This window comes from Prunus mume, linkage group LG3, assembly GCF_029339155.1.
Source record: "Prunus mume cultivar Tortuosa linkage group LG3, ASM2933915v1, whole genome shotgun sequence".
In the NCBI taxonomy this organism is placed as follows: domain Eukaryota; kingdom Viridiplantae; phylum Streptophyta; class Magnoliopsida; order Rosales; family Rosaceae; genus Prunus; species Prunus mume.
In genome coordinates, this window is record NC_142700.1 from 753418 (window position 1) to 778340 (window position 24923).

Sequence of the window (24923 nt, forward strand, 5' to 3'; positions counted from 1 at the left end):
CACGGTAACTAATGTCACACCAAGTTAAACAGTTAAAAGTCAAAACTAGGAGAGCTCAGTAAACAGTCGGTGAGACCGCCCTCATCCTATCACATCTCACGTTTGGAAAATCGTGGACACGCGCTTCTGAAGAGCGTTGAATAAGTTAAAAGTGACGGACGCACACATTAGCTGATCAGTCAAGTCAAGAATCAAGATCGCTCTCTCTCTCTCTCTCTCTCTCTCTCTCTCTGGTGAGATAGCAGCAATGGCGTCGGAGGACAAGAAAGCGCCCAAAAGTCGAATCGGAGGAATTCGGACACTTTCCGATCTGAACCGGAGGTCTGCCGACTCGGACAGTGACTCGGATGGCCCCCAGGAATACTACACTGGTGGCGAGAAAAGGTCCGTCCTTCTCTTTCTTTTGAGACTTTTTTTTTTCTTGTTTTTTTTAACATTTCTTTCGATTCTCGGATTCTGTTCTTATGGGGTTTATGAAATTCTTGTTCTTTTTGGTTTGTTTGTATCACTGAATAGCCAACATGCTAAGCTTTGAATTTAACAGTCTTTTTTTGTTGATCATTGTTGTTCATTTGTTCATGCTTGTTTGCCAATTGTATCAACTAAAACGTAGAAAACTGAATTTTTGTATGTTTTGGTAAAGAAAAGGAGGCACTGTTATGATCCTGTACTCACACTTAACGACATCAATTCGTTTACAGTGGGACATACTGCCATTATTTTCTGTTTTCATCAGATGGGTTGAGGTTGTTGTGGAACTGCTAATGGTGAGTCTGGGTTCCATTAGGAAACATATTTGGAAGGGCATATGATGTTATGAAATGAAAGAGAGATTTATGGGATGCAGCTGTAAGTTAATTGGTAACTTAGTTCCTAGAGGAGGGTGATGGTGAATGGATACTAAATGTGCTAGGGGTTTGCTAAAACTGGTTCTCCCCCCCTGTCTATATTGCCTTGTGGCTACATGGGTAGTATCCTTGTGGCTCTTTTTCAAAAAACTCTTATTATTTTTAATGCTCTGTCTTACAGAAATGAACAGTAATAAGAGCTGATGTTAAACTTTAAATGTTCAAAGAAATTCTAACATTTGTAATTACAATATTGGCAGTGGAATGCTTGTCCAGGATCCTTCAAAGGGTAATGACGTGGATTCGATTTTTGATCAAGCTAGGGAATTGGGAGCTGTAGAGGGGCCTTTTGATCCTTCTAGTGCATCTTCAAGCTCAAGAAGCTTTACTGGAACTGGTAGATTACTCTCTGGGGAAACTGTACAATCTACTCCTCAGCAGCCCGAGACTGTTGTTCACAACATCATTTTCTGGTCCAACGGTTTTACCATAAATGATGGCCCGTTGAGGCCGTTGGATGATCCTGAAAATGCATCTTTCTTAGAGGTAATGGCCATGGAAGTGTGACTCATAGACATAAAAAAAAAGAAAAAGAAACCGGTAGATTATAGGTTCAATTGTTGTGGATGAGATTGATTATTACTGTCCTTTAAAGTTATTTTCTGTACAATAAGCTTGCACGGTGCATTCTTGTGTATTAGTTGATGTGATAACTCTGCTTGTGATCTTATGGATGAATTGTTTCTGCATACGTAGATGTTCATCTTTATTATTGACAACAAATTACCCTGGCATAAGCGCTGGGTTGCTCTTGCTCTGTTTCATGGTATTGTACCATTGTCAGGAATGACATTTTGTATCTAATCATTCCCTGTCTCAACCCAGAGCATCAAAAAGTCTGAATGTCCAAAAGAGTTGGAACCTGAAGATAGAAGTACCTCAGTTCATGTCAATCTAATAAGGAGGAATGAGAAATGCCCAGTGAGTTCTCTCTTTAAGATATATACTTTGTACACTCCCATTCAATAGTATTCTAGTTGAAGGCTCTCCAATATGAAGTCATATCTGCAAATGCATTTAAGTTTAGATGGCCTGATATCAAAGGCCAGTGGAACATTTTTACTTTTACCAATCATTGATATTTCTGTTCTTGCAGGAACCGGTGAAGCGGCGTGTTCCATTTCAGGGTGTGGGAAGAACTCTAGGTAGCAGCTCTACTCCAGTAGCATCTGAGCCAACAACTGCACCGACTCCTCTAAACACTGCTCCAACCCCATCCGTTGGCCTGGTTGTGGATGAAACGTTGCCATCAACATCAGTTCAGCTTAGGTTGGCTGATGGGACCCGCTTGCCTGCACATTTTAACTACAACCATACCATAAGTGACATACGCGCCTTCATTGACACATCTAGGCCAGAGGGTCCGAGGAGTTATCAGCTGCAGATTATGGGGTTCCCTCCCAAACTCCTGAATGACCCGACTCAAACAATAGAGCAGGCAGGGCTTGCCAATTCGGTTGTGATCCAGAAGTTATAGCCAGCAGCACCATGGTAATTTGCTATCTGGTCATTAGCTATATATATGTACCAGGTAGGTATTAAGAACGTTAACCTGTACTGTTTGCTCCATGTGTACAATGTCTTTCAAGAAGTGGGTGGATTCTATAAAATACTTTTGGAAACTTAAAAAGGCATTTTCCTTCAAAATTAAGAAAAAATTACTAGTGAAATGGTGGAGAATTTCTATTGGAAAGCATATTTTTTGTTTTAATTTGGCTTGACATTGAGTTGAGAATTTGCAATTGTGAAAGCATTTGATAAAGATGGAGCTTTCTGTGCGTTGTACACGGCACAAAATAGTTGGTTTCATCCGCATTAAACACCAAGAGCCACATCAGACCAAAAACAAAAACACTGAGAACCCAGGTACAACCGCAACAACCCAACCCAGAATCTTTGGATTTTTTGTGTTTAGGCATGACTCACCGATACTGGACTTCCGAACTTATGAGCAGTACCTCAAATCAATTTCCGGTTTTGAGTCTAAGCCCTTGTTGACCAACCCATCGAATTGGACTGAAGCCCACCAACCAAGTAGGCCGAACCACTCTCTGAGCCTGACTGTACGTCGGTGAGTTAAAGATCATATTCATCGTTGGGAGATGAATGAGGGAATTCAAATATAGAACTTCGGGTACATATATAATTGCTCTTAACTACTTAAGTTATTAACCCATTTCATCGGTCGGTCACCTTAGAAATGGGGTAAATAGTAATTAGCAATACAAGGAGCCAGATACTAGATGTGGTCTGGTTTTACCAGAGAGGGATTGAGCGTGGGAAGGAAATTAATTAGGCATCTCATTCTGCGCAACAGTTCGGCTCCGTTCATAGTGGCATAGATTGGACACCAAAAAGCCATACAATGTCGGCCAAAAGAACTATTTATATGCCTACATATCCTATTCTTTCTTCCTTTTTTTAGCATTTTGGGTTGGGAGGACTATATATCCTATTCAAATATGAAAAATCTTTCTGCATCATTAGAGTTTGGGTCGCCTAGTTAATGCTAATGTGCCAGCCACAAAAAGCTTCCCCCTTGAACTTTTCCCACATAATGTTTATATTTATACTAATCACAATATTAACATGAATTAATCACAATATTACCATGCAGGGAGCAAAGCTTAATGGGAGGGAGCAAAGGGGCCGGCCACCGCAAATGGAAAACATGATGAGTTTATATCCGCAAGTAGAAAAGCAAATTACTCCTTTCTAGTTGGCTGGAAGCGTTTGCACTAATGGAAGGAACACATACATGATAAGCTTTAATAAATGTTGACCAATAGCCTCTCAATAATATTCTCTCCTGCAGTTCCCTGTCAAAATCAATGATTTATTCTTGAGCAATGCTAGGAACATCATGTTTTAAATAATAAAAAATCATATTATAACAGTTCTGACGAATACTCTCATGTTTTCCTAACAAAGTCTCATAATTTGCTTATATTTTGGTACCTTTTATCTCTTAGAGGTGTTTGAGTTCAAGCAGTGCACGCACAAGTTGAACTAGAACACCTCTGTGTCGAACATATTGAGCTTCACTAACAACAATCACCCACAGAATGCCATTGGTTTTGTATTCAATCATTTTTTGTTCTCTTCATACAAAAATTTGATATGTAAAAATATTAAAATGATAAATAAATTTGAAAATGAAAGAAAGAAAATTGTCCATCACCATTATTTTTGTTTGGAAAGTAGCATCATCTTCGCTTTTCACCAATGGACAACAAGATTGGCAACAAAACCCCGTTGTATTCCTATGAATTTAGATTCCTCAATGCCATAGAATGACAGCTTTGGAAAAAGCAGGGTCTATAAACCCAAGCCATTGATTGGGGAAATAAGGAAAAAAGAGATCAAAACGAAATGAGACATTAAAAAAGAAGCTGCAAGGCTGCATTTTTGGGGAACAACAGAACGTATATATGGAGCCAAAGGGAATAATTACAATATGCGAAACAAGAACAAACTACTTTGTAAATATGTACGCATATACTCACTCAGACTGTTAATATTGCAGCTAGCTAAGCTATAGCTACAACTCGTTTGTACTATGTGAAAATCAACATATCAACCTCATTTGATTGAAATTGGATTTCTCATCTTTCTCGTTCTTGTGGGAATATCCTTCCTATATGTTGTTAATTATTTACAATATTCTCCACATTAAATCATAACTTCGGTGGCCCTGGGATGGGTAGCCTCCCCTCCTTTTAAACTTTTCAGCAACCACAAATCATAACTTCCACTTCTTACCGCAAAAAAACCACTATAATTTCCCATTTATTTTACTATTTCAGTGCTTGAGGGGATTCTAAGCATGAAGAGCGTTTAAGAGATTTTCAACAGGGAATTGAATCACAGTCATGAATAGGCGAGGCTCTGTTTGTTAGATTTCAAAGAGATGGGTCAGCGATCCGCTACTAACAACACATATATTATCTATGATTTAACCATCTACAAAACCCAAAAGGTATAAAGTTTTATCTTAAAAGACCTTAGTGATATTAGCACAGTTACAATTTTCCCTAATAAGAATGGTACAATTACAGATTTTCCCTAATAAGAACTTGAAAACAAAGATGTACAAATATTTTCTAAGTAATTAAATTTAAATTAGATTAATAGCAATTTTAAAAATGAAAATTGTTTTACTAAATAGGAACTATTAGAAATTACAAAAAATAGAGATAGAGATAAGCTATAACTTTATCAAGAAATGATACTCTTATTATATTTGTATACTACATTTTCATACTATCTTATGTGATACATGAAGTGAACAATTATATCAATTAAAAAGTGTCAATAAATTATAAAAGAAAAGAAAATAATAAACTAATTTTAATTAATGTGACTGTTCATCTCATATGCCACATAAGATAGTATGAAAATGTAATATACAAATGTGATAAGAGTAACATTATTCTTTTATCAAATGTATTAGTAATAATAAATTGTTTATCGACGTGACCATTCTATCCTTTCATCCCTAACAATTTGTGATAATCAAAGGTCTTTTGAAATTTTTTTTTTAATGTATGAAATGAAGCAATTCTTCAATCAAACAACTGTTGATGGACACGACGTAAAGTGCATCAGAAAAGCTTTGCTTGCAAGGGGCCTAGCATTCCTGTCCCTCTATACACTTCACTCTTGAAACTTCACACCAGTGACGTCTGTCTAACATTTTTCCTTTCTTTCTTTACTTGCTTTTTATTCTTACGCTTTTGTGACGGATTCGCGTACTATTATCCTCCTTCACTCCAAACCCTAACCCTAACCCTATACCTACTTATAAAACCGTAACTCCAAACCAAACCCTAACCATCAACCCCAGGTTGTAGTGTCATGTTCAGAGGCTGGATCAGTACTTTCTGTAGCTTCCTCCTGGAAACTCCAGGACAAAAAATAAAAAATAAAAAAAATCCCAAATTGATTTGTCTTTAGCTTCCTGCCTGAGAACGAGTTTGAAATGCCAATCAATCTCTGTATCTTAAAATGGGTTGATTTATTGCGTACGGGATATCTATGAGGAGATTTAGGACCCACTGGTTCAAACCATCATCTAGTGTCCTCCATTGAAAATTATTTCCCCAACTCTTTTGTCTATTCTGGCCAGATTCCGGTAATTCACTTCTTTTTCCTTCCTCTTTCCCTTTTAAAGGGGGGCCCCTTGTTAAATTGTTAGCTACCTTTCATTTATTTGGAGGTGTAAAACGAGAAAAATAAGATGAACATTGAGCAAAAGGAAAATATATCAGCTACGGGAGAGTTGAGCTTAAGCTTGCATTCCCTTACAAAAAGGTTGGTAGGGTAAGTATAATTGATTCATCCAAATCCAAAACAAATATATGCGATAATGCACTGTTAACTGTTAATTAACAAATAAATGGATTCAAGTACAAAAAAATGTGTTGAGAAAAATAAGAAGGGAATGGACAATGCGTACAAGGAAACATTGTATTGGATTGGATGGAGGGATTATTAAGTGGAGTGGAGACAATTTGTTCTCCATTGATTGGAGCAATGCGGATTTCGCAGGATTGGAGCGATGGAGCTCCATTGGAACATAGAGCTACCAACTTTAATAGGAGAGAGAAAATTGGAACCGAGATCACAATATGTAGAGAGAGAGAGAGAGAGAGAGAGAGGGAGATTTGAGGAAGAGACATTCGGACTGTCCCACTAGCTTTACCAGCTTTATTTTTAGCTGCAGCAAACCTACTTTTTTTTTCTTTCTCCATGCCAAATAATTACAGATTAGATGCTATGACTCTGACTAATAATTAATGGGATGGAGTGAGAGATTTTATTCATGTATATATACTGGTTAGTAAAAAGATTTTGTCAGTTTATTTTTCGCTTGACCCAAATCCAAGAAAACTGAAAAAGCTCTTTTCTTCAGACGGTCTCGTGGACATGCCGTTGTATTTTCTTTGTGGAAAATACTTGTTTGTAGAATATTGTATCTACGAAGCAAATCTGGCAAATACAACAAGGATGGATATAGGATGCATGATGTTGATAACTTATTAAGAGAATCGATGCCAACAAAATAGCATTACGTTCCGTAACGTACAATAAACCCAAGTTTACCTAATAATAATCAAAATATAATAAAGTACCACATGAGCTGATGATGTGCAAGCCCTTTTGTCATTATAATTATCCAGTTGACTGCTTTTAATTGAAGTTGAAAATTACTATATGAATCCAGTATCTAACGATTAATGCTTCCTCCTACAAGTCAAATTGTGATTTGAATCAATGTAAAAGGAATGATTGGTTTGAATTTGATGTAAGTACTAACACCAAACCTTCCTTTATATGAACAAGTGTCCAAGTATGGAGAAAAAGGAAAATAGCAAACATATATTCTTGATGCATTTGAGTGTCCGATAGGGATGAGTACAGGTGACAATTGCACATGATAAAAATGAAATAAGTAATAGTATGATAAGACTAATATTCTTTATTAAATATTACTGTATTTAATTGATGATTATGAACATTGTGAATGTGATGGATATTGGGCTGGGGCTGCCGTTGGTGTTGAGGCGTAGCCGCGTAGTAGAGAAGAGAAGAGAAGATAAGAGAAGAAGAAGACAAGGTACAGAATGCGAATATTAAATGAGTGGACAGATTGCAATCAAGCTCCAGTAGTAAACAAGAAAAAGTGGCAAAGGGGGTACTGTAGAGAGAGAGAGAGAGAGCGAGAAAGAGAGTAGCTAGGTAGTAGCAGTAGTGATTCCAATTTCCATGCCCCAAAAAAACCTATGTCTCTCTCTCTTCCTCTTTCTCTTTCTCTCTCTCCATCCATCAAAGTTGAAAGTTGAAAGTTGAAAGAAAGAAAGACATACTATTAGCCATTTATTTAGGGGTGTGTGTGTCCGGCCGGTTTAGCTCTTCCTCGATTTGATCGATCGTTGGCTGTCTATCTCTCTCATAATTCTTTGCCAGTAATGGCAGTGCAGCACTGCCACTGCAAGAAAAGAGGGTGAGAGTTTTCATCGGGAAGGTAAAGCTTTGCATCACACGACACAGAGAGAGAGAGAGAGAGAGAGAGATACATATATTCACATGACCACTATCTAAAACCCTATCTATTATCTATCATCAATAAATATATATGAAATGAAACCGGCTGAGTTTCGAGTTTGAGTGAATTACCACCTCCGCCCTTTCTTTTTCCACCCCCGCGTGCGGATTCTGCGTATGAATAAATGACTCTCACAGTCATTCACTTGTGTTTGTGTACAACAATACCAATACCCCCCCAAATATTTTGTATATATAAGTTAAGAAGATCAGAAGTCTGAACTGAAGCCAGCAGCTGTCAAAAGAACAAAACAAAAAAAGAGAAAGTACTGTTTGTGTGAGTTAATGCATGTGTAGAGAGAGATAAAACCAAGGCATTTTCCAAAGGAAATCTGAGCAGGCTTTTCTGGCAGACCCCAGCAAATGGAGAAAAACAAACGCTACATTAACTGATCCACTCTCCCACACTATCACTCTCACTAACTTAGGATTTCCCTGATAAAAGCCTGCTCAAAGTTTGTGGCATAAAACCCGGGAGAGCCCTCCCTTCCCCTTCTCCTCTTCTCCTTCCCTTCCCTTGGAGAGATCAGATCCATTCATGCACATGTGCATGTACACACCCCCCCCTTCTTTAGCTACCTAGATCGACAGCAACCCAAAAAATAAACATTATTGCGTAGGAGAGAGAAAAAGACTTTGAGACAGAGACTAGTTCTTTGTTTGTGTTTCTTTCTTGGGGTATAGCAAAGCCAAGTGAACAAAATAACTTTAGGAAAGTTGTAAATTGAAAGACAAGATAGCAAGAGAGAGAGAGAGAGAGAGAGAGAGAATGGAAGGTGGTTCTAATGGCACTTGTAGTATGATGGCTTTTGGAGAAAATAGTAGTAATGGAGGAGGACTATGTCCCATGATGATGGTGCCAGCTCTAATGACTTCCCATCACTCTCATCACTATCATCATCAACATCACCATCCTACTAATCCTACTAATGCAGACCCAAACACCACCACTCCGTTTCAGCTTCCCCAGCTACCTCCATCCAACCACAACCGCAATAGCAGCACCTCCTCTTTCATTTTCAACGACCACCACCCCAACAACAACAACAACAACCACCCTGCAGCAGCTGCCGCCTGTTATTTCATGGACAACAACAACAGCAACCATGACGGCAGCAGCTCTTCCTCATCTTCTGTCAAGGCCAAGATCATGGCTCACCCTCACTATCACCGTCTCTTGGCCTCCTATATCAACTGTCAAAAGGTGAAGATTAAACCACGTCAATGTCCAAGTATATCTGCTTTTAATTCCCCCACAAACGTAGGAGTTAGGACCACAACTCTGCCTCCTTTTTTCTTCTTTTGTTTCTGGTGAAAGGAAAAAAAAAACACAAATTTAGATACCCTATGCCCGAAAGTGATAGATAATTGATCTTTGCAAGTTTCTTTTCTTTGGAAGTTTTGGATCTGAGAACCTCAATTAATAGTTGATGAAGTTGGACATCAAGTACTTGTTACTGTCACGCTTTACTGAGTAATTATGTTTCGAGGAAGTAAAGTGATGAGGGAGTCAAACCTCTTTCAAACAAGCTGATCGATTGATAGCTGGTTTTGTTGCTTTTTCATCATTATATAATTTCTCATATACAGGAAAAAAGGTCGAAATATTTATTTGAAAAGAATTTGAGTGCAGGTTGGGGCACCGCCTGAAGTGGTGGCAAGACTGGAAGAAGCGTGCTCGTCAGCAGCGTCAATAGGTCAAATGATGAGTAGCAGCAGCGGATCAGGGTGTCTCGGTGAAGATCCAGCTCTGGATCAGTTCATGGAGGCCTACTGCGAGATGCTCACCAAGTATGAGCAAGAGCTTTCCAAACCCTTCAAGGAAGCTATGATCTTCCTGCAGAGGATTGAGTCCCAATTCAAAGCCCTCACTCTTTCTTCTTCTTCCGATTCTGCAGGTCATCATCACTTCACTCTCTCTCTCCTCTCTACCTCTATCTTCCTCTTATCACTGTTTATCTTTCCAACTATTTTTTAGTAAGTCTAGCAAGATTTAAACTGTTTCTTTGATTTTTTTTAATCATCCGAATTTTTAATAAGGAAAATAATATAATAACCAGCCATGCATGAATGCTGGTTCTAAGATCCTGTAGGTTTATTTTATTATAAAAACGATGGATATAGCAACCTAGCGAAGAGCATGTCTCCCAACGTGGGTGCTCAGTTCGTCTACATTCTGCTTTTCAAGTCTCTTCTTTAAGTTTTGTGCTTAAATAATTACCTGCTTCTATAACTTATTTAATTATATTTTTCAGTTTTTTTGGCGTGTATTCAACTTTTGTTACTACTAGCTAGGTTTGCACGCGCAAGTCATTTTATTTTTAGCTATATACAAATCGTTGGAGTTGCGTAGATTTTTGGCTTTGGTTCTCTTCTCGGTGTTTGTGAATTGAATGAGATTGATTTGTTTCTTTCGAGTTTTTTTTACTTATTTTTTTACCTGGTTGATATTAACACCGATGCACCTTATATTTAAATATAAGACAAAAGGTTTGGCTTGTGTCGTCTCCCCCTTTCATGTATATATATAGCAATGCTGAAGCAACTGCTGTCCTAGAGACTAGGGTTTGTTTGAACCCAGATTGTGGACAGAGAAAATTAATGTTCAGTTTAAATAATGGATCTTTGAATATCTGTGTTCTCTTTCGAGTGAGGTGAGGTTTGGAAGAAGCCTATGTACTCTAATTAGGGTATTGTAAATATTTAGTTAGGGTTTAATCACTCCGTGAAAGCTGAAAAGATCTGTGTAATTGTTAGATTCAAATTGCATTGCTCAGATACTCTGAAACAACTGTTGCTTTCCCCGGATCTGAAACTGATTATCTTGGTTATGTTCACGTGACGCTAATTTTTATATTTTTGTCTTGTCATTGCCAAAGTTGGAGTGTATTTGCAGTGTGTATGCTCTTGTTTCTTAATGCTTACTGGTAAGTACATATAGATAGAAAAGATTTGTTAAAAGAAATTTACTTTGGAAATGAGTTTGTGTACTACTGGTCAACCTTATTTTATGGTTGGTAAATAGAATAAAGCTTATTGCAATTGTGATCATTCCAAATTCCAAGATTTGTGAAAGCCTCATTGGCCATCTTTCTAAATATTTGCATTAGTACAACATGTCCATTTAAGTTTTAGTTAGTATTTACAATCACAGTGGGTGTTTTTGTAATGACACGGGTCTTCATCGCAAAGAATACTACACTTGAATTGGTTGCCCCAAATGTTATGATAGACAACCCAAGATATTAGATAGAAGTTGACAATTTGGTTCCTAGATTATGTGCGTGTTGGACTCGAGGTGTCAGTTCTTCTGCACTCAATTCTGTTTACGCTTGCATGCATATGATTAGATAGACACAATTCCTTCTATTTTCTTTTGGTTGTGCAATGGAATGGATAAAGGTTCCTTAATTAGATTACAATAAAGAAAGCATGTGATGAAGGTTTTACAGATTGTTAAGCGGATACTTTGATTACAGAAGAAAATGGGGCTATTTAGCGTTAATACGTTGATGAATTATCTCATATTTGCAGTTAGGGAGTCGTTTGAAATACTTGATTAGTAGCTTACGAAGAATAGTTTAAAGGAATCAATTATTAGCGCATATGGTTGGTTTCTGAGTGAGAAACTTCGCTCTGAATGCATGAATGAGTATTTAATCACACAAACTAATGATGTAAGTGGAGTCGCAGCTCATCGAACAAATCCTGAGCTAATCTAACAGCCGTGTCCTTGAATGGTGTGCTAGCTGTTAACCTGTGTATGTATTAATTTTGTTCTCATTTTTTGATATAGCCTAGAATTCCTTGTAACCTTGGGAGGAAGTATATGTATCTGCAGTTGGCCTATGTATTCGTATATATACTGGATTTCTGTGTTGGTGTGGCCCACATTGGAATTGATAAGTGGCGATTGCATTTTTGGTAAATTGCATTTCAAAGTAGAATTAAGTAGCTTAGATCCATGCCCTATATGTTTTGGATAAAGTAGGTCTGCTTCTGCATGGAGTTGTGATTGTATTCTTTGTTGGATGTAGAAAAAGAATGTCTATGGGTCTAAAAAGTTCCCCCTATAACAAAAAGAATATCACACACTATTTACAGGATACACTTTTTGGCTGTACAAGAACTCAAAAGTACTTTCGTTCTGGGGGCTGAATATATTCCTCATGATTAGGGATATAATTCTACTCAATCCTTAGCAAAAAGAAAAAGGGGAAAAAGGAAAAAAGTTTGATTAAATCTTGTGTCTTAGAATATATCTAAGGCTGAATTTACAGCAGCAATGTATGTTTTCGATAATATGTTGTGAAGGAATTGTCTGCAGGTTATAGAATTTATGCATAAAACTTTCATATCATAGAGCAATAGACCTTAATGAAGTTTTATTCGAACCCAGCTGGAACTTTTGACCTTTAAATCATTAGGTGCTTTTTCTTCCTCGTAAGTGTAAGAGGTCAGTGACTCCTTACAAAGATCGAATCAGTTTGAATTGATAAAGAGAGACTACAATATGGTGCAGGCCCTAAAGAATGTTACTAGAGCAGCCAATATATAGAGTACAAAAGTTTGGCCATGTTTTGCCACAAAACTGCCTAAATTCTTCTTAACCTGAATGCATCACTTAGCCGTTAAAAATGCGATGTGTAGAAACAATATTGGTGTAGTGTTTTTGTACAAATCGGATATTCTGTGTTATGGCATGCCTGTGATTCTTGTAAGAGAATAATTTAACCATTGCTCCTTGCGATTAACCAAATTAATGTGTGTTGTGCACTTAAATCTGCACTGTCAGTCTATTACTTTAGGGATTCTTGGGGAGCCCTTGTTTTTTAATCAGTTTTACCATGGTTAAAGATTTTGATTCAATTCCTTGTTGATGGACTTGTATATGTATTCATGATGTGTGTCATCAGTTTGTGGCGATGGACTTGATAGGAACGGATCATCTGAGGAAGAGGTTGATGTTAATAACAACTTCATAGATCCACAAGCAGAAGATAGGGAGCTAAAAGGTCAGCTGTTGCGCAAGTACAGTGGATATCTAGGCAGTTTGAAGCAGGAGTTCATGAAGAAGAGGAAGAAAGGGAAGCTGCCTAAAGAAGCCAGGCAACAGTTGCTGGATTGGTGGAGCAGACACTACAAATGGCCTTATCCATCGGTACCATATTATTATCAATTTATCTGAACATTAATTGCTGGATTTGTTCATCAATAATTCCGTAGGCTCTACGTAGTTTTTGCTCTCCCTCATCTCACTTTGTATATATGTATATATATGTACCTACGTACCTACGCACGCGTGTGTTGATGCATTTACAGGAGTCGCAGAAGCTGGCTCTTGCAGAATCGACAGGGCTGGACCAGAAGCAAATAAACAACTGGTTTATCAACCAAAGGAAGAGGCATTGGAAGCCTTCAGAGGATATGCAGTTTGTGGTGATGGATGCTACACACCCTGGCCACTATTACATGGACACTGTCTTGGGCAACCCATTTCCCATGGATATTTCTCCCACATTGCTCTGACTCGACAACAACGTGCCAACTAATTAATTAGTATGATGCTAAGATTATTCCAATATCTTTATTAATTGTAGTCATTCTGAACAATTTATATATGACCTTTGACAATGGATTGTGATTGTCACACAATCATCTATGTGTACTAATATATATTTATGTAGGGGTTATTTATTATTACGATATTTAGCACTTAAATTACTTGTTTGATTTTGCATCTAAAAGTTCTACTTTTCTCCACTTCAAAATGAAGTTTCGCTATAATTTTAGGTATGTGGGTTGTTTTTTTCATTGGTTGGAAGAGATGGATTGTTTATAAATAAAATAACACCATAAAGAGTATACGATATATAGTACTGATGGTTTGGACTGCTAATAAGAGAAAACCTGCAAACTAAAGGTATTTTATGTTAAAGATTAATTAAATACTTTTAACCTTAGTTATTGGATTGCATTAATTAAACATATTGGTAGTCTTCGAGATTACAAGTATACATATTGGTAGTCTCAAGTCAACAGTGCTTTGGGCCTATTTTGGGTGTTTTAGAAACTCCCTTAAAAGTATGCATCCAATCTTTTTAACTTAAATATATATGAGATAATGTCCTGCTAATTAGATATGTTAGTAGGTTAAATGTTTTTTAATATATGTTATACTAGGAGTAGAAATCATGTACTCCTTAACTTTATATATTTTAAGTTATAGGGTATAAAATTTAAAAAAAAAAAAAACCAAAATACAAAATTGAGGCCCTCACAACAATCTTGAAAACAAAAAATTAATTTCTATTTATTTTTTTGCTGACGATTACATTCTAATTTTTATACAAGACATAGTACAGCAGCCCAATGTGGAATACTTGGGCTTCATATTGGACCTGCTGCATAAAAAGCCCAAAATCTAATAATTGTTACATTGGGGTGCTGTAGTATTCTACTTGGGCTTTTGCCTTTTTCATTTTCCGCACCAGACCTGGCTCCTCCGGCTAGCTCACACTCTCGCTCCGCCCTCCTCCTAACTAAAAGAAGGTTCTCTCTCTGGCTGGAGGAAGAGGATTGGAGGTTGTAAATCTTCGAACGCATTTCGACGGCCAGATTTACATCGATTACTTCCATACGGATACGGTACTTGCTTCTTCTTCTTATCAGCTCTTACACCGTCTGGGCACTTATTATCTTCGTATTGCGTTGTCAATATTGTATTTGGATGAATATTTGTTTGTGAAAAAAATAATTAAGGTTACCATTCGTTAATCATTCCTCGGCTTCTAAAAACTGTGTTTGGCTTTATATTCTTGTTATTTGTTTTTATATTTTTCTGATGAGCATTTTTGTTTGAGATTTTAAAAAAAAAATGATGTTTTCGAACAGAAAATGAGTGCTGTTGGGGATGTAGGCAATAGTTCTAGTGGTAATGAGAGCATGATAGATGAACTATCAATTTGATATTTAAATATGTATATTTTTTACGAAAGTCTAAAGGTGTCCTTTTGTAGTGGGAACGTTGAGAAAGCTGATTACATAACCAGTTGAATATAATTCGGCCAAGTCTTGGTAGTGCTTTTGAGTATGGCTTTGTCGGTATCCAGAAGGCTTTTACTTTCGTTTGGTTCCGTCTTAGCATCGGGCCACTGTGACTCTCCAAGTAGTTTATATCCATCACTTCATGCCTCTCTCGATGAGGACGTGTAGCTGTTTGTTATTGACTTACATGATTGGAACATTTTGTGGCGTTGCAAATATTATTCTTTTTCTACCTTTATTTTGGTCCTTGAACGGATTTATGTGGCCATGTTCCAGGGGATGTCTTATTTTGTGAAGAATTGTCACCTATTTCTAAGGTATTCTGGCATCATATCTGTTTTCATTACACCGTACCTGATTTTTTTTTTTTTTTTTACATTAAAAAAAGAAAAGAATATCATGAAAGCTATATCATATGAATCAGTGCAGCATGTTCATATACTCAACATGGTGATTTATTTGGATTCTTTGCTTTCTGTATACCTTGGAACTCAGTAATGAACTCATTTTATATTGTATCTCAATATAGGCTGGATCATCTTTTCTAGCAAATCGAAGACTTTTAACTTCTATCTCAACTCCTGAATCAAGTGGAGGTGCATTTTCCTCTAATTTATTGTCTGCAAAGCCTGTGGTTGCATCAGAGGGTACTACAGGTACGAGGAAAGGTCACAAAACATTGCTTGTGTTCAGGTTTATGTTACCTAGGAAAAGCATTATAAGTATTGAAATGCCTGCATTAATTGTTATACAGTGGGTATGGGCTGAAGTTTTTGCCCAACTTTTGGCATAAATTTCAAATGTCTTGTCCCTGATCTCTGCAATGGATATAAAAGAGAATGACCGCGTGCTTCTGATGTTCTCTTACTTAAAACCCATTGCAAATAGTAATTGAGACAAGTGAAAACATTATAGGCAAGTGTTGGTATGCATCAAGGGTTAGTTTTTGGTAAAATTTATATATTACTTACTGGGTTTACATTATAAACCAGGTGTAAGGATGTCTTATTAATGTTATCTATAAAAAAAAAAAAAACGTGCAGAACTTCTTTAATGATTTTGTGTATTGTAATATAGGGCTCTGTCAAGACCTTGTAATTCAAGTGACAAATTTTCATTACGAAGATAAAGGCTTCACAGTTTTCCCTGGTGATGTTTTTGATGTACCTATTAGGAAGGATATTGTTCATCGGGTTGTACTATGGCAGCTAGCAAAACGGCAACAGGTATTGACTTATCTATAAACTGAAGCATTGACACCTCAAGCATGTAAAGATTGGCACTAATGATGGCTGAGCAAATATTGCATTCTGATCCTGAACTTTAAAAATAGAAAAGAATCTTAGTTGCTATGCCACTTGAAAGTACATAGTCTCTGCTTTAGTGAGATTTTTTTTTTTTTGGTGTTGGGGAATTGTGGGGGAGCATTTTGCCGAAAAAGCTTCTGGATCACATACGAAGTATATGGGTTCTTGCATAAGAGGAAGTCAATTGACCAATAACTTTTCTATATTTTTATTTTCACATGTCATGTGTTTTGAAATTCTTGTCGTCCATGCTTAAAATACTTTTGAAGGTCTAGCAAAAATTATGCAATAACCACTGAAATAATGTTGGTGAGACTCTATACACAAGTGAATGTGAGAAAGAAAAGAAAAAAAACTTATGCTTGTTGAGTGGTCTACAGGGAACGCATTCAACAAAAACTATTAGTGAGGTTAGTGGGACTGGGAGAAAGCCATGGAATCAGAAGGGTACTGGTCGAGCGAGGCAGGGATCATTGCGTAGTCCCCAGGTACTGATTTTATCATGCTTTGAAATTAGCATGTTTCTTGATTTTCAATCTAACTCTGCCTTTAAGATGCTTTTGCATAATGAATTTAATGAGTGTTAACAGTTCAGAGGAGGTTCCACAATGCATGGTCCTAAGCCACGAAGCCATGCTTTTAAGCTGAATAAGAAGGTTCGGCGTCTAGGGCTAAAGATTGCTCTGACAGCTTGAGCAGCAGAGGGAAAGGCAACTCTCTGTCTCTCTCTCTCTCGCTCTCTGAATGGATTTCTTGCTTTGTGTGCTAATGGGGCTGAATTATTTTAATTAAATATCTGAACTTTTATGTTTTAAATGTAACTTAACTAGAGAAACTGTATGAAACTGCAGCTTCTGGTTTTTGATGATTTTGAGGTCCCAACACATAAAACCAAGAATATTGTGAACTACGTCCAGCAAATGGGGAACTCCAAGAAACTTCTGCTGGTAGATGGTATGTTACCTGAAAAGCTCAAGTTGGCTACACAAAATTTACATTATGTGAATGTGCTGCCCGCAGTAGTGAGTTGCTCTTTCTGACCCTTTAGAAGTGTTGTATTATAGCTAGCAAACTATATGCAGCCTGAGATGAGATGCCATTCCACAGACACATTATTCCGAAGATCAGCAGGCGTATTTATACATTAGCAATTGCTCAAGAGTATAAATTTTTGACAAAATTTTTTCCATTGTTGAAAATGTTTGATTCACAAGAACTAAAACCTGTGTCTCTCTCTCCCTAAATACTCAAAGTGTATTTCACACGTTTTGCAGGGTTTGAATGTCTACAGCATCCTGCAGCATGATACACTGGTGATGTCCCGTGCTGCGGTAAATGAAATTATTGAGCGGATGCACACTCCAATTAAACGTTGAACTAGTTTCTTCTTGTCTCCATGCACCACTCCATTACTTTTAACTCAGGATAGGAACCAGCTAAAAGAAGGCCAAAACTCTTAGCCAAAAACTAATGTGTATGTTGTTTTTGTTAATTGTTGTATACATTATTGTTACGAAGCTAAGTTACTCTACGGGGCTGTAATTATTTAAGTGTCCCACTTAAATGGTTGTTATTGAAAATTTTACTTGAAATCGAAATATCTAAAGGAGAGAGAAAATGGGTTCCTACTACAGAGGTGGTGGATTCTCGGCATGGCGCCCAGGATCGAACTCTAGTTGGATTTTTTTTCCTACAGTGTAACCAAAAAAAGAAGAAGAGCGAAATAAAAGAAAGGACGATGAGAAACTAGTAAACATTGACTCAGTCCGGTTAAGAAATGTGTGTTATGGATCCGATCCGACCCGACGCACACACTTAATCTTTTGTGCTAATTTGTGTTTGAGTCGTATATTTTGACACGTGGAAATTGTAAGCAAACAAAGAGACACAGGTGAAGCAGCAAAACATCGAAAGAAACAGGCATTAACTCCAAAATTTAAGACGCGTATTATGAGCCTGAGATTTATCTATCTACCATAAAGGCCAAGCGTCACACTCGCCTGTGCTGTCTTCTTCTCTTCTTTTTGTCTCCGCGAGAAGCAGCGCCTAGGGTTTATGTTCTGAGTTTTCCCCTCCCGCATGTCCAAATTTTAGGGCTTTGAAAGGAAACCTATTTACGCCATTAAAATTGCTTCAAAGTTGCTACATTTTCTAGCACCAAGTCTTCCTTGAAAAGACCCTCCATGGCCAAAACTAGACCGGGGAAAAGGGACGCGGATTCGTACACGATCAGAGGCACCAACAAGGTCGTCAGAGGTAAAGAAAACAATGCTTTTTGTTTGTTTCCAAAAAATGTAGAAGAAAAAATTTGATTTTTTAATTTTTGGGAAGCTAAATGGGTTGAATAAATGGTGGTTTTGCAGCTGGGGATTGTGTGCTGATGCGCCCATCGGACACCGGTAAGCCTCCGTACGTGGCACGCATCGAGAAGATCGAAGCTGACAACCGGGGCAACACGAAAGTGAGAGTCAGGTGGTACTATAGGCCAGAGGAGTCCATAGGAGGGCGCAGACAGTTCCATGGAGCCAAAGAGCTCTTCTTGTCTGACCACTATGATGTTCAGAGCGCTCACACCATCGAAGGCAAGTGTACGGTCCACTCTTTCAAGAGCTACACAAAGCTTGAGAATGTGGGAGCTGAAGATTATTACTGTAGATTTGAGTACAAGGCTGCTACTGGAGCGTTCACACCAGACAGAGTTGCTGTGTGAGTGTCTTTTCCTGTTGCCTTGGTTTGAGTGGAAATGTGGTGTTTATGGATTGGATTTGATGGGTTTGTTTTTGTCGGTTTTGAAGGTATTGCAAGTGTGAGATGCCATATAACCCGGATGACCTCATGGTGCAGTGCGAGGGGTGCAAAGACTGGTGATTTCTTCAAGTTCTTTTATTTCTTAGTATATTGCTCGTTTTTGAGATTTGAGTTGTTGGATGTGTTGTGTTGTCTTACTTGAATATTGTCCCCAAAAGAAACATTAAATAAAGTATCTTTAATGGTTCTAACAATTGCAGTCTTGATCACTTGTTTAGTATGTATGCAGACAACATATAAGTTTTGGAAGAAGCAATTTAACCATGGAAAGGTGGAAAAGAAAAGGAGTGATCTTTTGACAATAATTTTCTGTGTCTCCTGGTGGCTTTAAATTATATTTCTACTTTAACCAACTCAAAAATTGCGCTGTATGAAGGTTAATTTCCATGTCTGTTGCTTAGAAGTTTATTGCTCATATTCATGCTTGAGTGTGGTTCCTGATGTCCATGATGGGCTTAATACTATGAATATTTAATTATTGAATCTTGTTTGGAAGAAATTTGGGTCATTGTTGCAACATTATTGAATCTCCCCTAGTACATCTTAAATACCCTCATAGATGCATTTTTTTTAACTACGGACTTACAGGTACCATCCTGCTTGCGTGGGCATGACTATTGTAGAAGCAAAAAAATTGGATAGCTTTCTTTGTTCAGAATGTTCATCTGAGGAGGATGTGAAAAAGCCCCAGAACGCATTTTCAGCATCACCACAAGCTGGTGCAAAGGTTTGGCTACTCATAATGGAGTTTTAGTTAATTGTTCTAAAATATATTTATTGACAAACTACTCGTCCCAAGTATCTGTGTGATGGTCTAGTCCTTGATGAATCACTTTTCAGTTCTTTTTTCGTCATGTCTGATTACTTTTTCTTTCTGAGATGCAATTTTGTGTGTGATAGGTTCACCACAAATTTAATCTGGCTGTCACAAGAGTGCATGATTAAACTAGCAGTGTTACATGTTTATTGTAAAGTTATGATCAATGCTGCATTGCTTTTGTCATGGACATGTATTGTCCATTCTCCTTGTTTATACTGTGATGTTATTTCTGGGCTATGAGATTTGTTTTCCCCCATAACAAGCTCATGCAATGTTTAAGGTTTTTTCTTTTCAATGCAAAAACTTTTTAAGGTTAAAAATAGAGTGGTTTTGCTTTTCATCGTATACTCCATGTATCAAGTTATGTTATAATTATTACAGTAACTGTTGCTCTTTACTTTTACTACGATTCCTACAAAATGAATAATCAGAATTCATAACCTTTTGTAGGGAGAGCTGAAGCGGCGGAAGAAATGACTTCCTTTGCAAGCATAGGTTGCTAGAGGCGAGACTTTTGATTGCTGTCATGTGGACTGTACAGTAGGATATCAGGACCTTAGTTTGACTTTAGGCTATATGCACCAGCTCCACATTTAGGAAATTGGTCCTGTATATTTAACAAAACATAATTCAATTCGAACCTTGTTCTCTATCTTGACAGAATATCATTTTGTCTATTGCTATGCCAAATTGCCGGATCTTTCTTTTAGCATTAACATCTGAATCCATTTTGCTCGTTCTCTTTAACATTGCGGCTGTGTAACCTTTCTAGATTAGTCGACTCATGAGGCAGCTATGTGACACAATCACAGCTGTGCTGCTGCACTTCTCCATTTTCCTGGTACCAAAATAGGAAAGCTCAGACCCAAAAAAAAAATCTATGTACAATGAATGATGGTGGCCGTGATTTTGTATTAAGAAAGAAGTTAAAGATGTAAAAGGATGCAACTTTTTGTATGTTTTAAGCTGTAAGAAACATGGGATGATTCACTGCAGTTGAAAACATTTTCGCAGATAAAAAAGTTCGCACGGAAAATGCTACTACAGCAAACATCTGGTCTGGTAGCTGCTTTTTTCAACTCGGTAGATTTTGAATTATAACTGAAATCAACAATCACAACCCAACTTTTTTATTTGTTTATAGTTTTCGCTCTTTTTCCCACCCTAAAAGGAAAAAAGATATGAACTCATCAAGGTTGTTTGGTGTGAGATGGCAGCATGAACAGCGTGCACATATACTTTGAAAACATGAGCATAATTCAATGAATGATAACGGCTTAGTCCAAAGCGGGCTGGTTTTACTCTTAAAAAGCTCCTATTCACATTGATGGCACGGTTAATCATTGATTGTCTGCATGGCTCATATGGCAACTTGTTCATTTTTAAATCTGTCCAGTGTGACAAAATTATGTTTGTCCATAATTGATCACTGGAGACTCTTATATATTGGTACTTATTAGCACCACAATTAATTGTTAAAACCAAAAGCAATTGAAATCATAATCCCCGATATTTCTCTGTTTGTAATGTGACCATGACAGTAAGGGCCAATGTAATGCCTCCATTATGTTTCACGCTGCTTCTTGTTTCTGTTGTATTTACAAGTTTTGCAGAAGAGCGAGCAATATATATAGTTTTGATGGAAGGAGACCCAGTTGCATTGTATGGAGATGGAAGACGCCTCGACGTAAATGGGTGAGATTAACAAACAACTTGTTTAATTTTGTTTTCCTATGGTAATCACTTAGTGATTATGATCTTTATCTTATGGTTTCATGCATGGATAATATGGTTAGCGAAGTTTTCAAGGCTCATGCAAAGAGCTTGGTGGATTCTCATGACCAACTTCTACAGAGTGCTCTGGAGACTGGAAGCTACAGCAAGCTTTACAGCTTTAAACACATTTTAAATGGCTTTGCTGTCCATACCACCCCTTCCCAGGTCCTCTCCCACTTCACGTATTATCTAATTTTAAATTCTTTCCATGTAATTAGTTCGAGCCAATAATAAACTTGATTATGATTAATATTACAGGCAGAAAAGCTCAAAGAAGCTCCAAGAGTGAAGTTGGTTGAGAGTGACAGAGGAGCTAAGTTGATGACAACATACACCCCTCAATTCCTAGGATTACCCCAAGGAGTATGGACACAAGGAGGAGGAGATGATCACAATGCGGGTGAAGGAATTGTGATTGGTTTTGTGGATACAGGCATTAACCCCACACACCCGAGTTTTGCTTATGATCCTCTAAACCCTTTCACCTCCAATATTTCTCATTTTTCGGGTGCTTGCAAAACGGGTCCTCAATTTCCAGCAAGTTCATGCAATGGAAAAATAGTTTCAGCAAAGTTCTTCTCTGCTGGGGCTCAAGCTGTTGCCACACTTAACTCAACAGTGGATTTTCTTTCACCCTTTGATGCAGTCGGTCATGGCAGTCATGTGGCATCAATTGCCGCTGGAAATGCTGGAGTTCCGGTGGTTGTGAATGGCTTCTACTATGGACGAGCCAGTGGGATGGCACCACGTGCACGGTATGTGTTGTCTATGCTTGTTGCAGCAACCTCAAGATTATTTCAGACTTCAATTAAAACATTTCTGGCTTCTTTTGAGTTTTGATTTTAGTTTGTAACAGAATTGCTGTATATAAAGCTGTGTATCCTACGGTTGGAACTTTAACGGATGTGGTTTCAGCAATTGATCAAGTAAGTACTCATATTCTAGACTTTCATCTTTCAGTGCCTGATAGATTATCCCAATCAACTGGACATCTAAGCAATGCAGAAACTTACTAGTTAGTTCCATAACAAGTAGCAGTTTCTTTCTGGTGTGTGTGTGTGTGTGTGCGCGCGCGCGTGCTCACCTGTATATCTTTTCCTTTGTGCAACAACAGGCAGTTCTAGATGGAGTGGACATCCTGACACTCTCCGTAGGACCAGATGAACCTCCAGAAGACACGGCGACCTTCTTAAGCACGTTTGATATTGCCATGTTATTTGGTCGACGAGCTGGGATTTTTGTGGTGCAAGCAGCGGGAAATCAAGGGCCAGCTCCTTCAAGCGTAGTGTCTTATAGCCCTTGGGCTGTGGGTGTAGCTTCATCCAGCACAGATAGAACTTATCCTGGTTCTGTTATTCTTGGAAATGGCACGAAGATTGAAGGTGTGGGATTATCAGGTACTAATATCTTAATTTCAAGAACATCTTAAATAGACCTATATGGTTCAAATTCATCCATAACTGTTTCTTGAATTGGTTATCTATTTCTCTTTCAGGACCAACTTTTGGATATGGTTTACTTCTGCATAAGTTGGTTTTGGCTAAGGATGTACTTAAGGCAAGTGGGTCATTCCCAAGAACTCCACCATATGTTGAAGAGTGTCAATATCCAGAAGCATTGGACCCCAATGTGGTGCAAGGTAGTGTTGTGATCTGCACCTTCTCAGAGGGCTTCTATAACGGGACATCCACCATCACCGCCATCATCAACACCGCAAAAGTTCTAGGATTTATGGGTTTTGTTCTGGTTGCAAATCCAAACTATGGTGATTTCATTGCAGAACCTATTCCTTTTGGTGTTTCTGGTATTATGGTCCCAAACGTAACCAATGTCCAGGTATCTATTATTAACAATATTATCATATTTCCCATGAACCTTAGCCTAATCAGAACTATCAGAATCTTACAAGAATTGATAATAAATTATAGGTTATTCTACAATATTATGAACAAGAAACTTGCAAGGAGGAGAAAGGATTTGCTACTAGGTTTGCAGCAAAAGCAGCTATTGGAGAAGGAAGAGTTGCTTCTTTCACGGGCCATGCACCCGTTGTAAGCAGATTATCTTCGAGGGGACCAGATTTCATAAACAGCTCCAGAACTCCCTGTGATGTACTAAAGCCTGACATCCTTGCCCCAGGGCACCAAATTTGGGCAGCTTGGAGCCCCATCAGCGCCTTAGAACCCACATTAACAGGTAAGTAGAAGTTGCAACTTAATTTTTTTTCTTTTTAGGTGCTATTCTTGCAATACCTTAATATAAAAAGCAAGAGTTAACAAAACTTGGGGGGTTTTGGTTGTTTAGGATACAATTTTGCACTACTATCTGGTACAAGCATGGCTACACCTCATGTGGCCGGTATAGCAGCACTTATCAAGCAGTACAAATCTTCATGGACTCCATCCATGATTGCATCTGCAATTTCCACCACTGCCACAAAGTATGACGGTGACGGAGAATTTATAATGGCTGAAGGATCCGATATAGGCAGTTCATATCCCTCCACCCCTTTCGATTTCGGAGCTGGCTTTGTCAGTCCTAGTCGTGCAATGGACCCCGGTCTAGTCTTGTCTTCTGGATATGAAGATTATATCAGTTTCTTGTGTTCATTACCTGAGATCAATCCAGCTACAATTAGAAATGCCACTGGAGAATTGTGCAACAACACACTTGACCATCCAGCCAATCTGAACATTCCTTCAGTAACATTATCAGCATTGAAGGGGTCTCGAATCGTTCGACGGACTTTCACAAACGTAGGGAGCAAGCCAGAGACTTACCTTTGCTCTGCTTTGTCACCTAATGGAACAATAGTAGACCTGTGTCCAACTTGGTTTAGAATTGCTCCACAAGGCAGCCAAGAGCTACATATACAAGTTAAAGTGGCACAAGCAATGGATGGCTTTACATTTGGCGAAATTGTTCTTACAGGAAGTTTAAATCATATTGTGAGGATACCCTTATCAGTTTTCCCCGTTTCCACATCAAACACATGAGAAGTGTTAGCTTTCATTTGCACTATCTGTTGCTATACTTGTTAGAAGCCATGCTCAAGGAAATCCAATGCACGCAAATGTTGGCTTTCTCTCACATGCATTTCCTTGTGCAACGATTTGAATACAAAATTTAGGCCAATCAATACAACAGAAA

General features: G+C 38.0%; 5 protein-coding genes and 2 long non-coding RNA genes across 7 annotated transcripts; 6 read left to right on the forward strand and 1 right to left on the reverse strand.

Moving 5' to 3' along the window:
- The first annotated feature begins 169 nt into the window (after positions 1 to 169).
- LOC103324441 (plant UBX domain-containing protein 4-like) lies at positions 170 to 2538 on the forward strand. The gene is made up of 4 exons (XM_008226495.2): positions 170 to 384; positions 1109 to 1394; positions 1734 to 1829; positions 2005 to 2538. Exons 1-4 carry the CDS (start codon positions 248 to 250, stop codon positions 2383 to 2385), a joined length of 900 nt encoding a protein of 299 aa, XP_008224717.1. The 5' UTR covers positions 170 to 247; the 3' UTR covers positions 2386 to 2538.
- A 373-nt stretch (positions 2539 to 2911) lies between these two features.
- LOC148918351 (uncharacterized) lies at positions 2912 to 3726 on the forward strand. Its single transcript, XR_016125085.1, has 2 exons — positions 2912 to 3042; positions 3526 to 3726. It is a non-coding gene; the product is annotated as an uncharacterized LOC148918351 (long non-coding RNA).
- A 3544-nt stretch (positions 3727 to 7270) lies between these two features.
- Positions 7271 to 8361, reverse strand: LOC148918352 (uncharacterized). Its single transcript, XR_016125356.1, has 2 exons — positions 8088 to 8361; positions 7271 to 7899 (listed from the first exon to the last, which is right to left on the reverse strand). It is a non-coding gene; the product is annotated as an uncharacterized LOC148918352 (long non-coding RNA).
- STM (KNOX/ELK homeobox transcription factor) lies at positions 8350 to 13736 on the forward strand. Its single transcript, XM_008226494.2, has 4 exons — positions 8350 to 9219; positions 9649 to 9913; positions 12932 to 13176; positions 13338 to 13736. Exons 1-4 carry the CDS (start codon positions 8785 to 8787, stop codon positions 13542 to 13544), a joined length of 1152 nt encoding a protein of 383 aa, XP_008224716.1. The 5' UTR covers positions 8350 to 8784; the 3' UTR covers positions 13545 to 13736.
- An 821-nt stretch (positions 13737 to 14557) lies between these two features.
- LOC103324477 (uncharacterized) lies at positions 14558 to 18000 on the forward strand (the record flags this gene model as incomplete). The annotated part of the gene is made up of 7 exons (XM_089047982.1): positions 14558 to 14663; positions 15339 to 15379; positions 15592 to 15718; positions 16140 to 16288; positions 16750 to 16857; positions 17221 to 17391; positions 17644 to 18000. Coding segments are annotated over 7 exons (804 nt in total), but the record flags the coding sequence as incomplete, so codon positions are not given.
- A 283-nt stretch (positions 18001 to 18283) lies between these two features.
- Positions 18284 to 20713, forward strand: LOC103324438 (chromatin remodeling protein EBS-like). The gene is made up of 5 exons (XM_008226493.3): positions 18284 to 18625; positions 18733 to 19075; positions 19165 to 19233; positions 19766 to 19904; positions 20448 to 20713. The coding sequence occupies exons 1-5, from the start codon at positions 18553 to 18555 to the stop codon at positions 20472 to 20474; spliced, it is 651 nt and encodes a 216-aa protein (XP_008224715.1). The 5' UTR covers positions 18284 to 18552; the 3' UTR covers positions 20475 to 20713.
- Positions 20714 to 21762: 1049 nt separating this feature from the next.
- ALE1 (PA-domain containing subtilase family protein) lies at positions 21763 to 24792 on the forward strand. Its single transcript, XM_008226492.2, has 7 exons — positions 21763 to 21938; positions 22032 to 22528; positions 22630 to 22699; positions 22888 to 23170; positions 23269 to 23609; positions 23702 to 23969; positions 24078 to 24792. The coding sequence occupies exons 1-7, from the start codon at positions 21765 to 21767 to the stop codon at positions 24767 to 24769; spliced, it is 2325 nt and encodes a 774-aa protein (XP_008224714.2). The 5' UTR covers positions 21763 to 21764; the 3' UTR covers positions 24770 to 24792.
- The last annotated feature ends 131 nt before the right edge of the window (positions 24793 to 24923 follow it).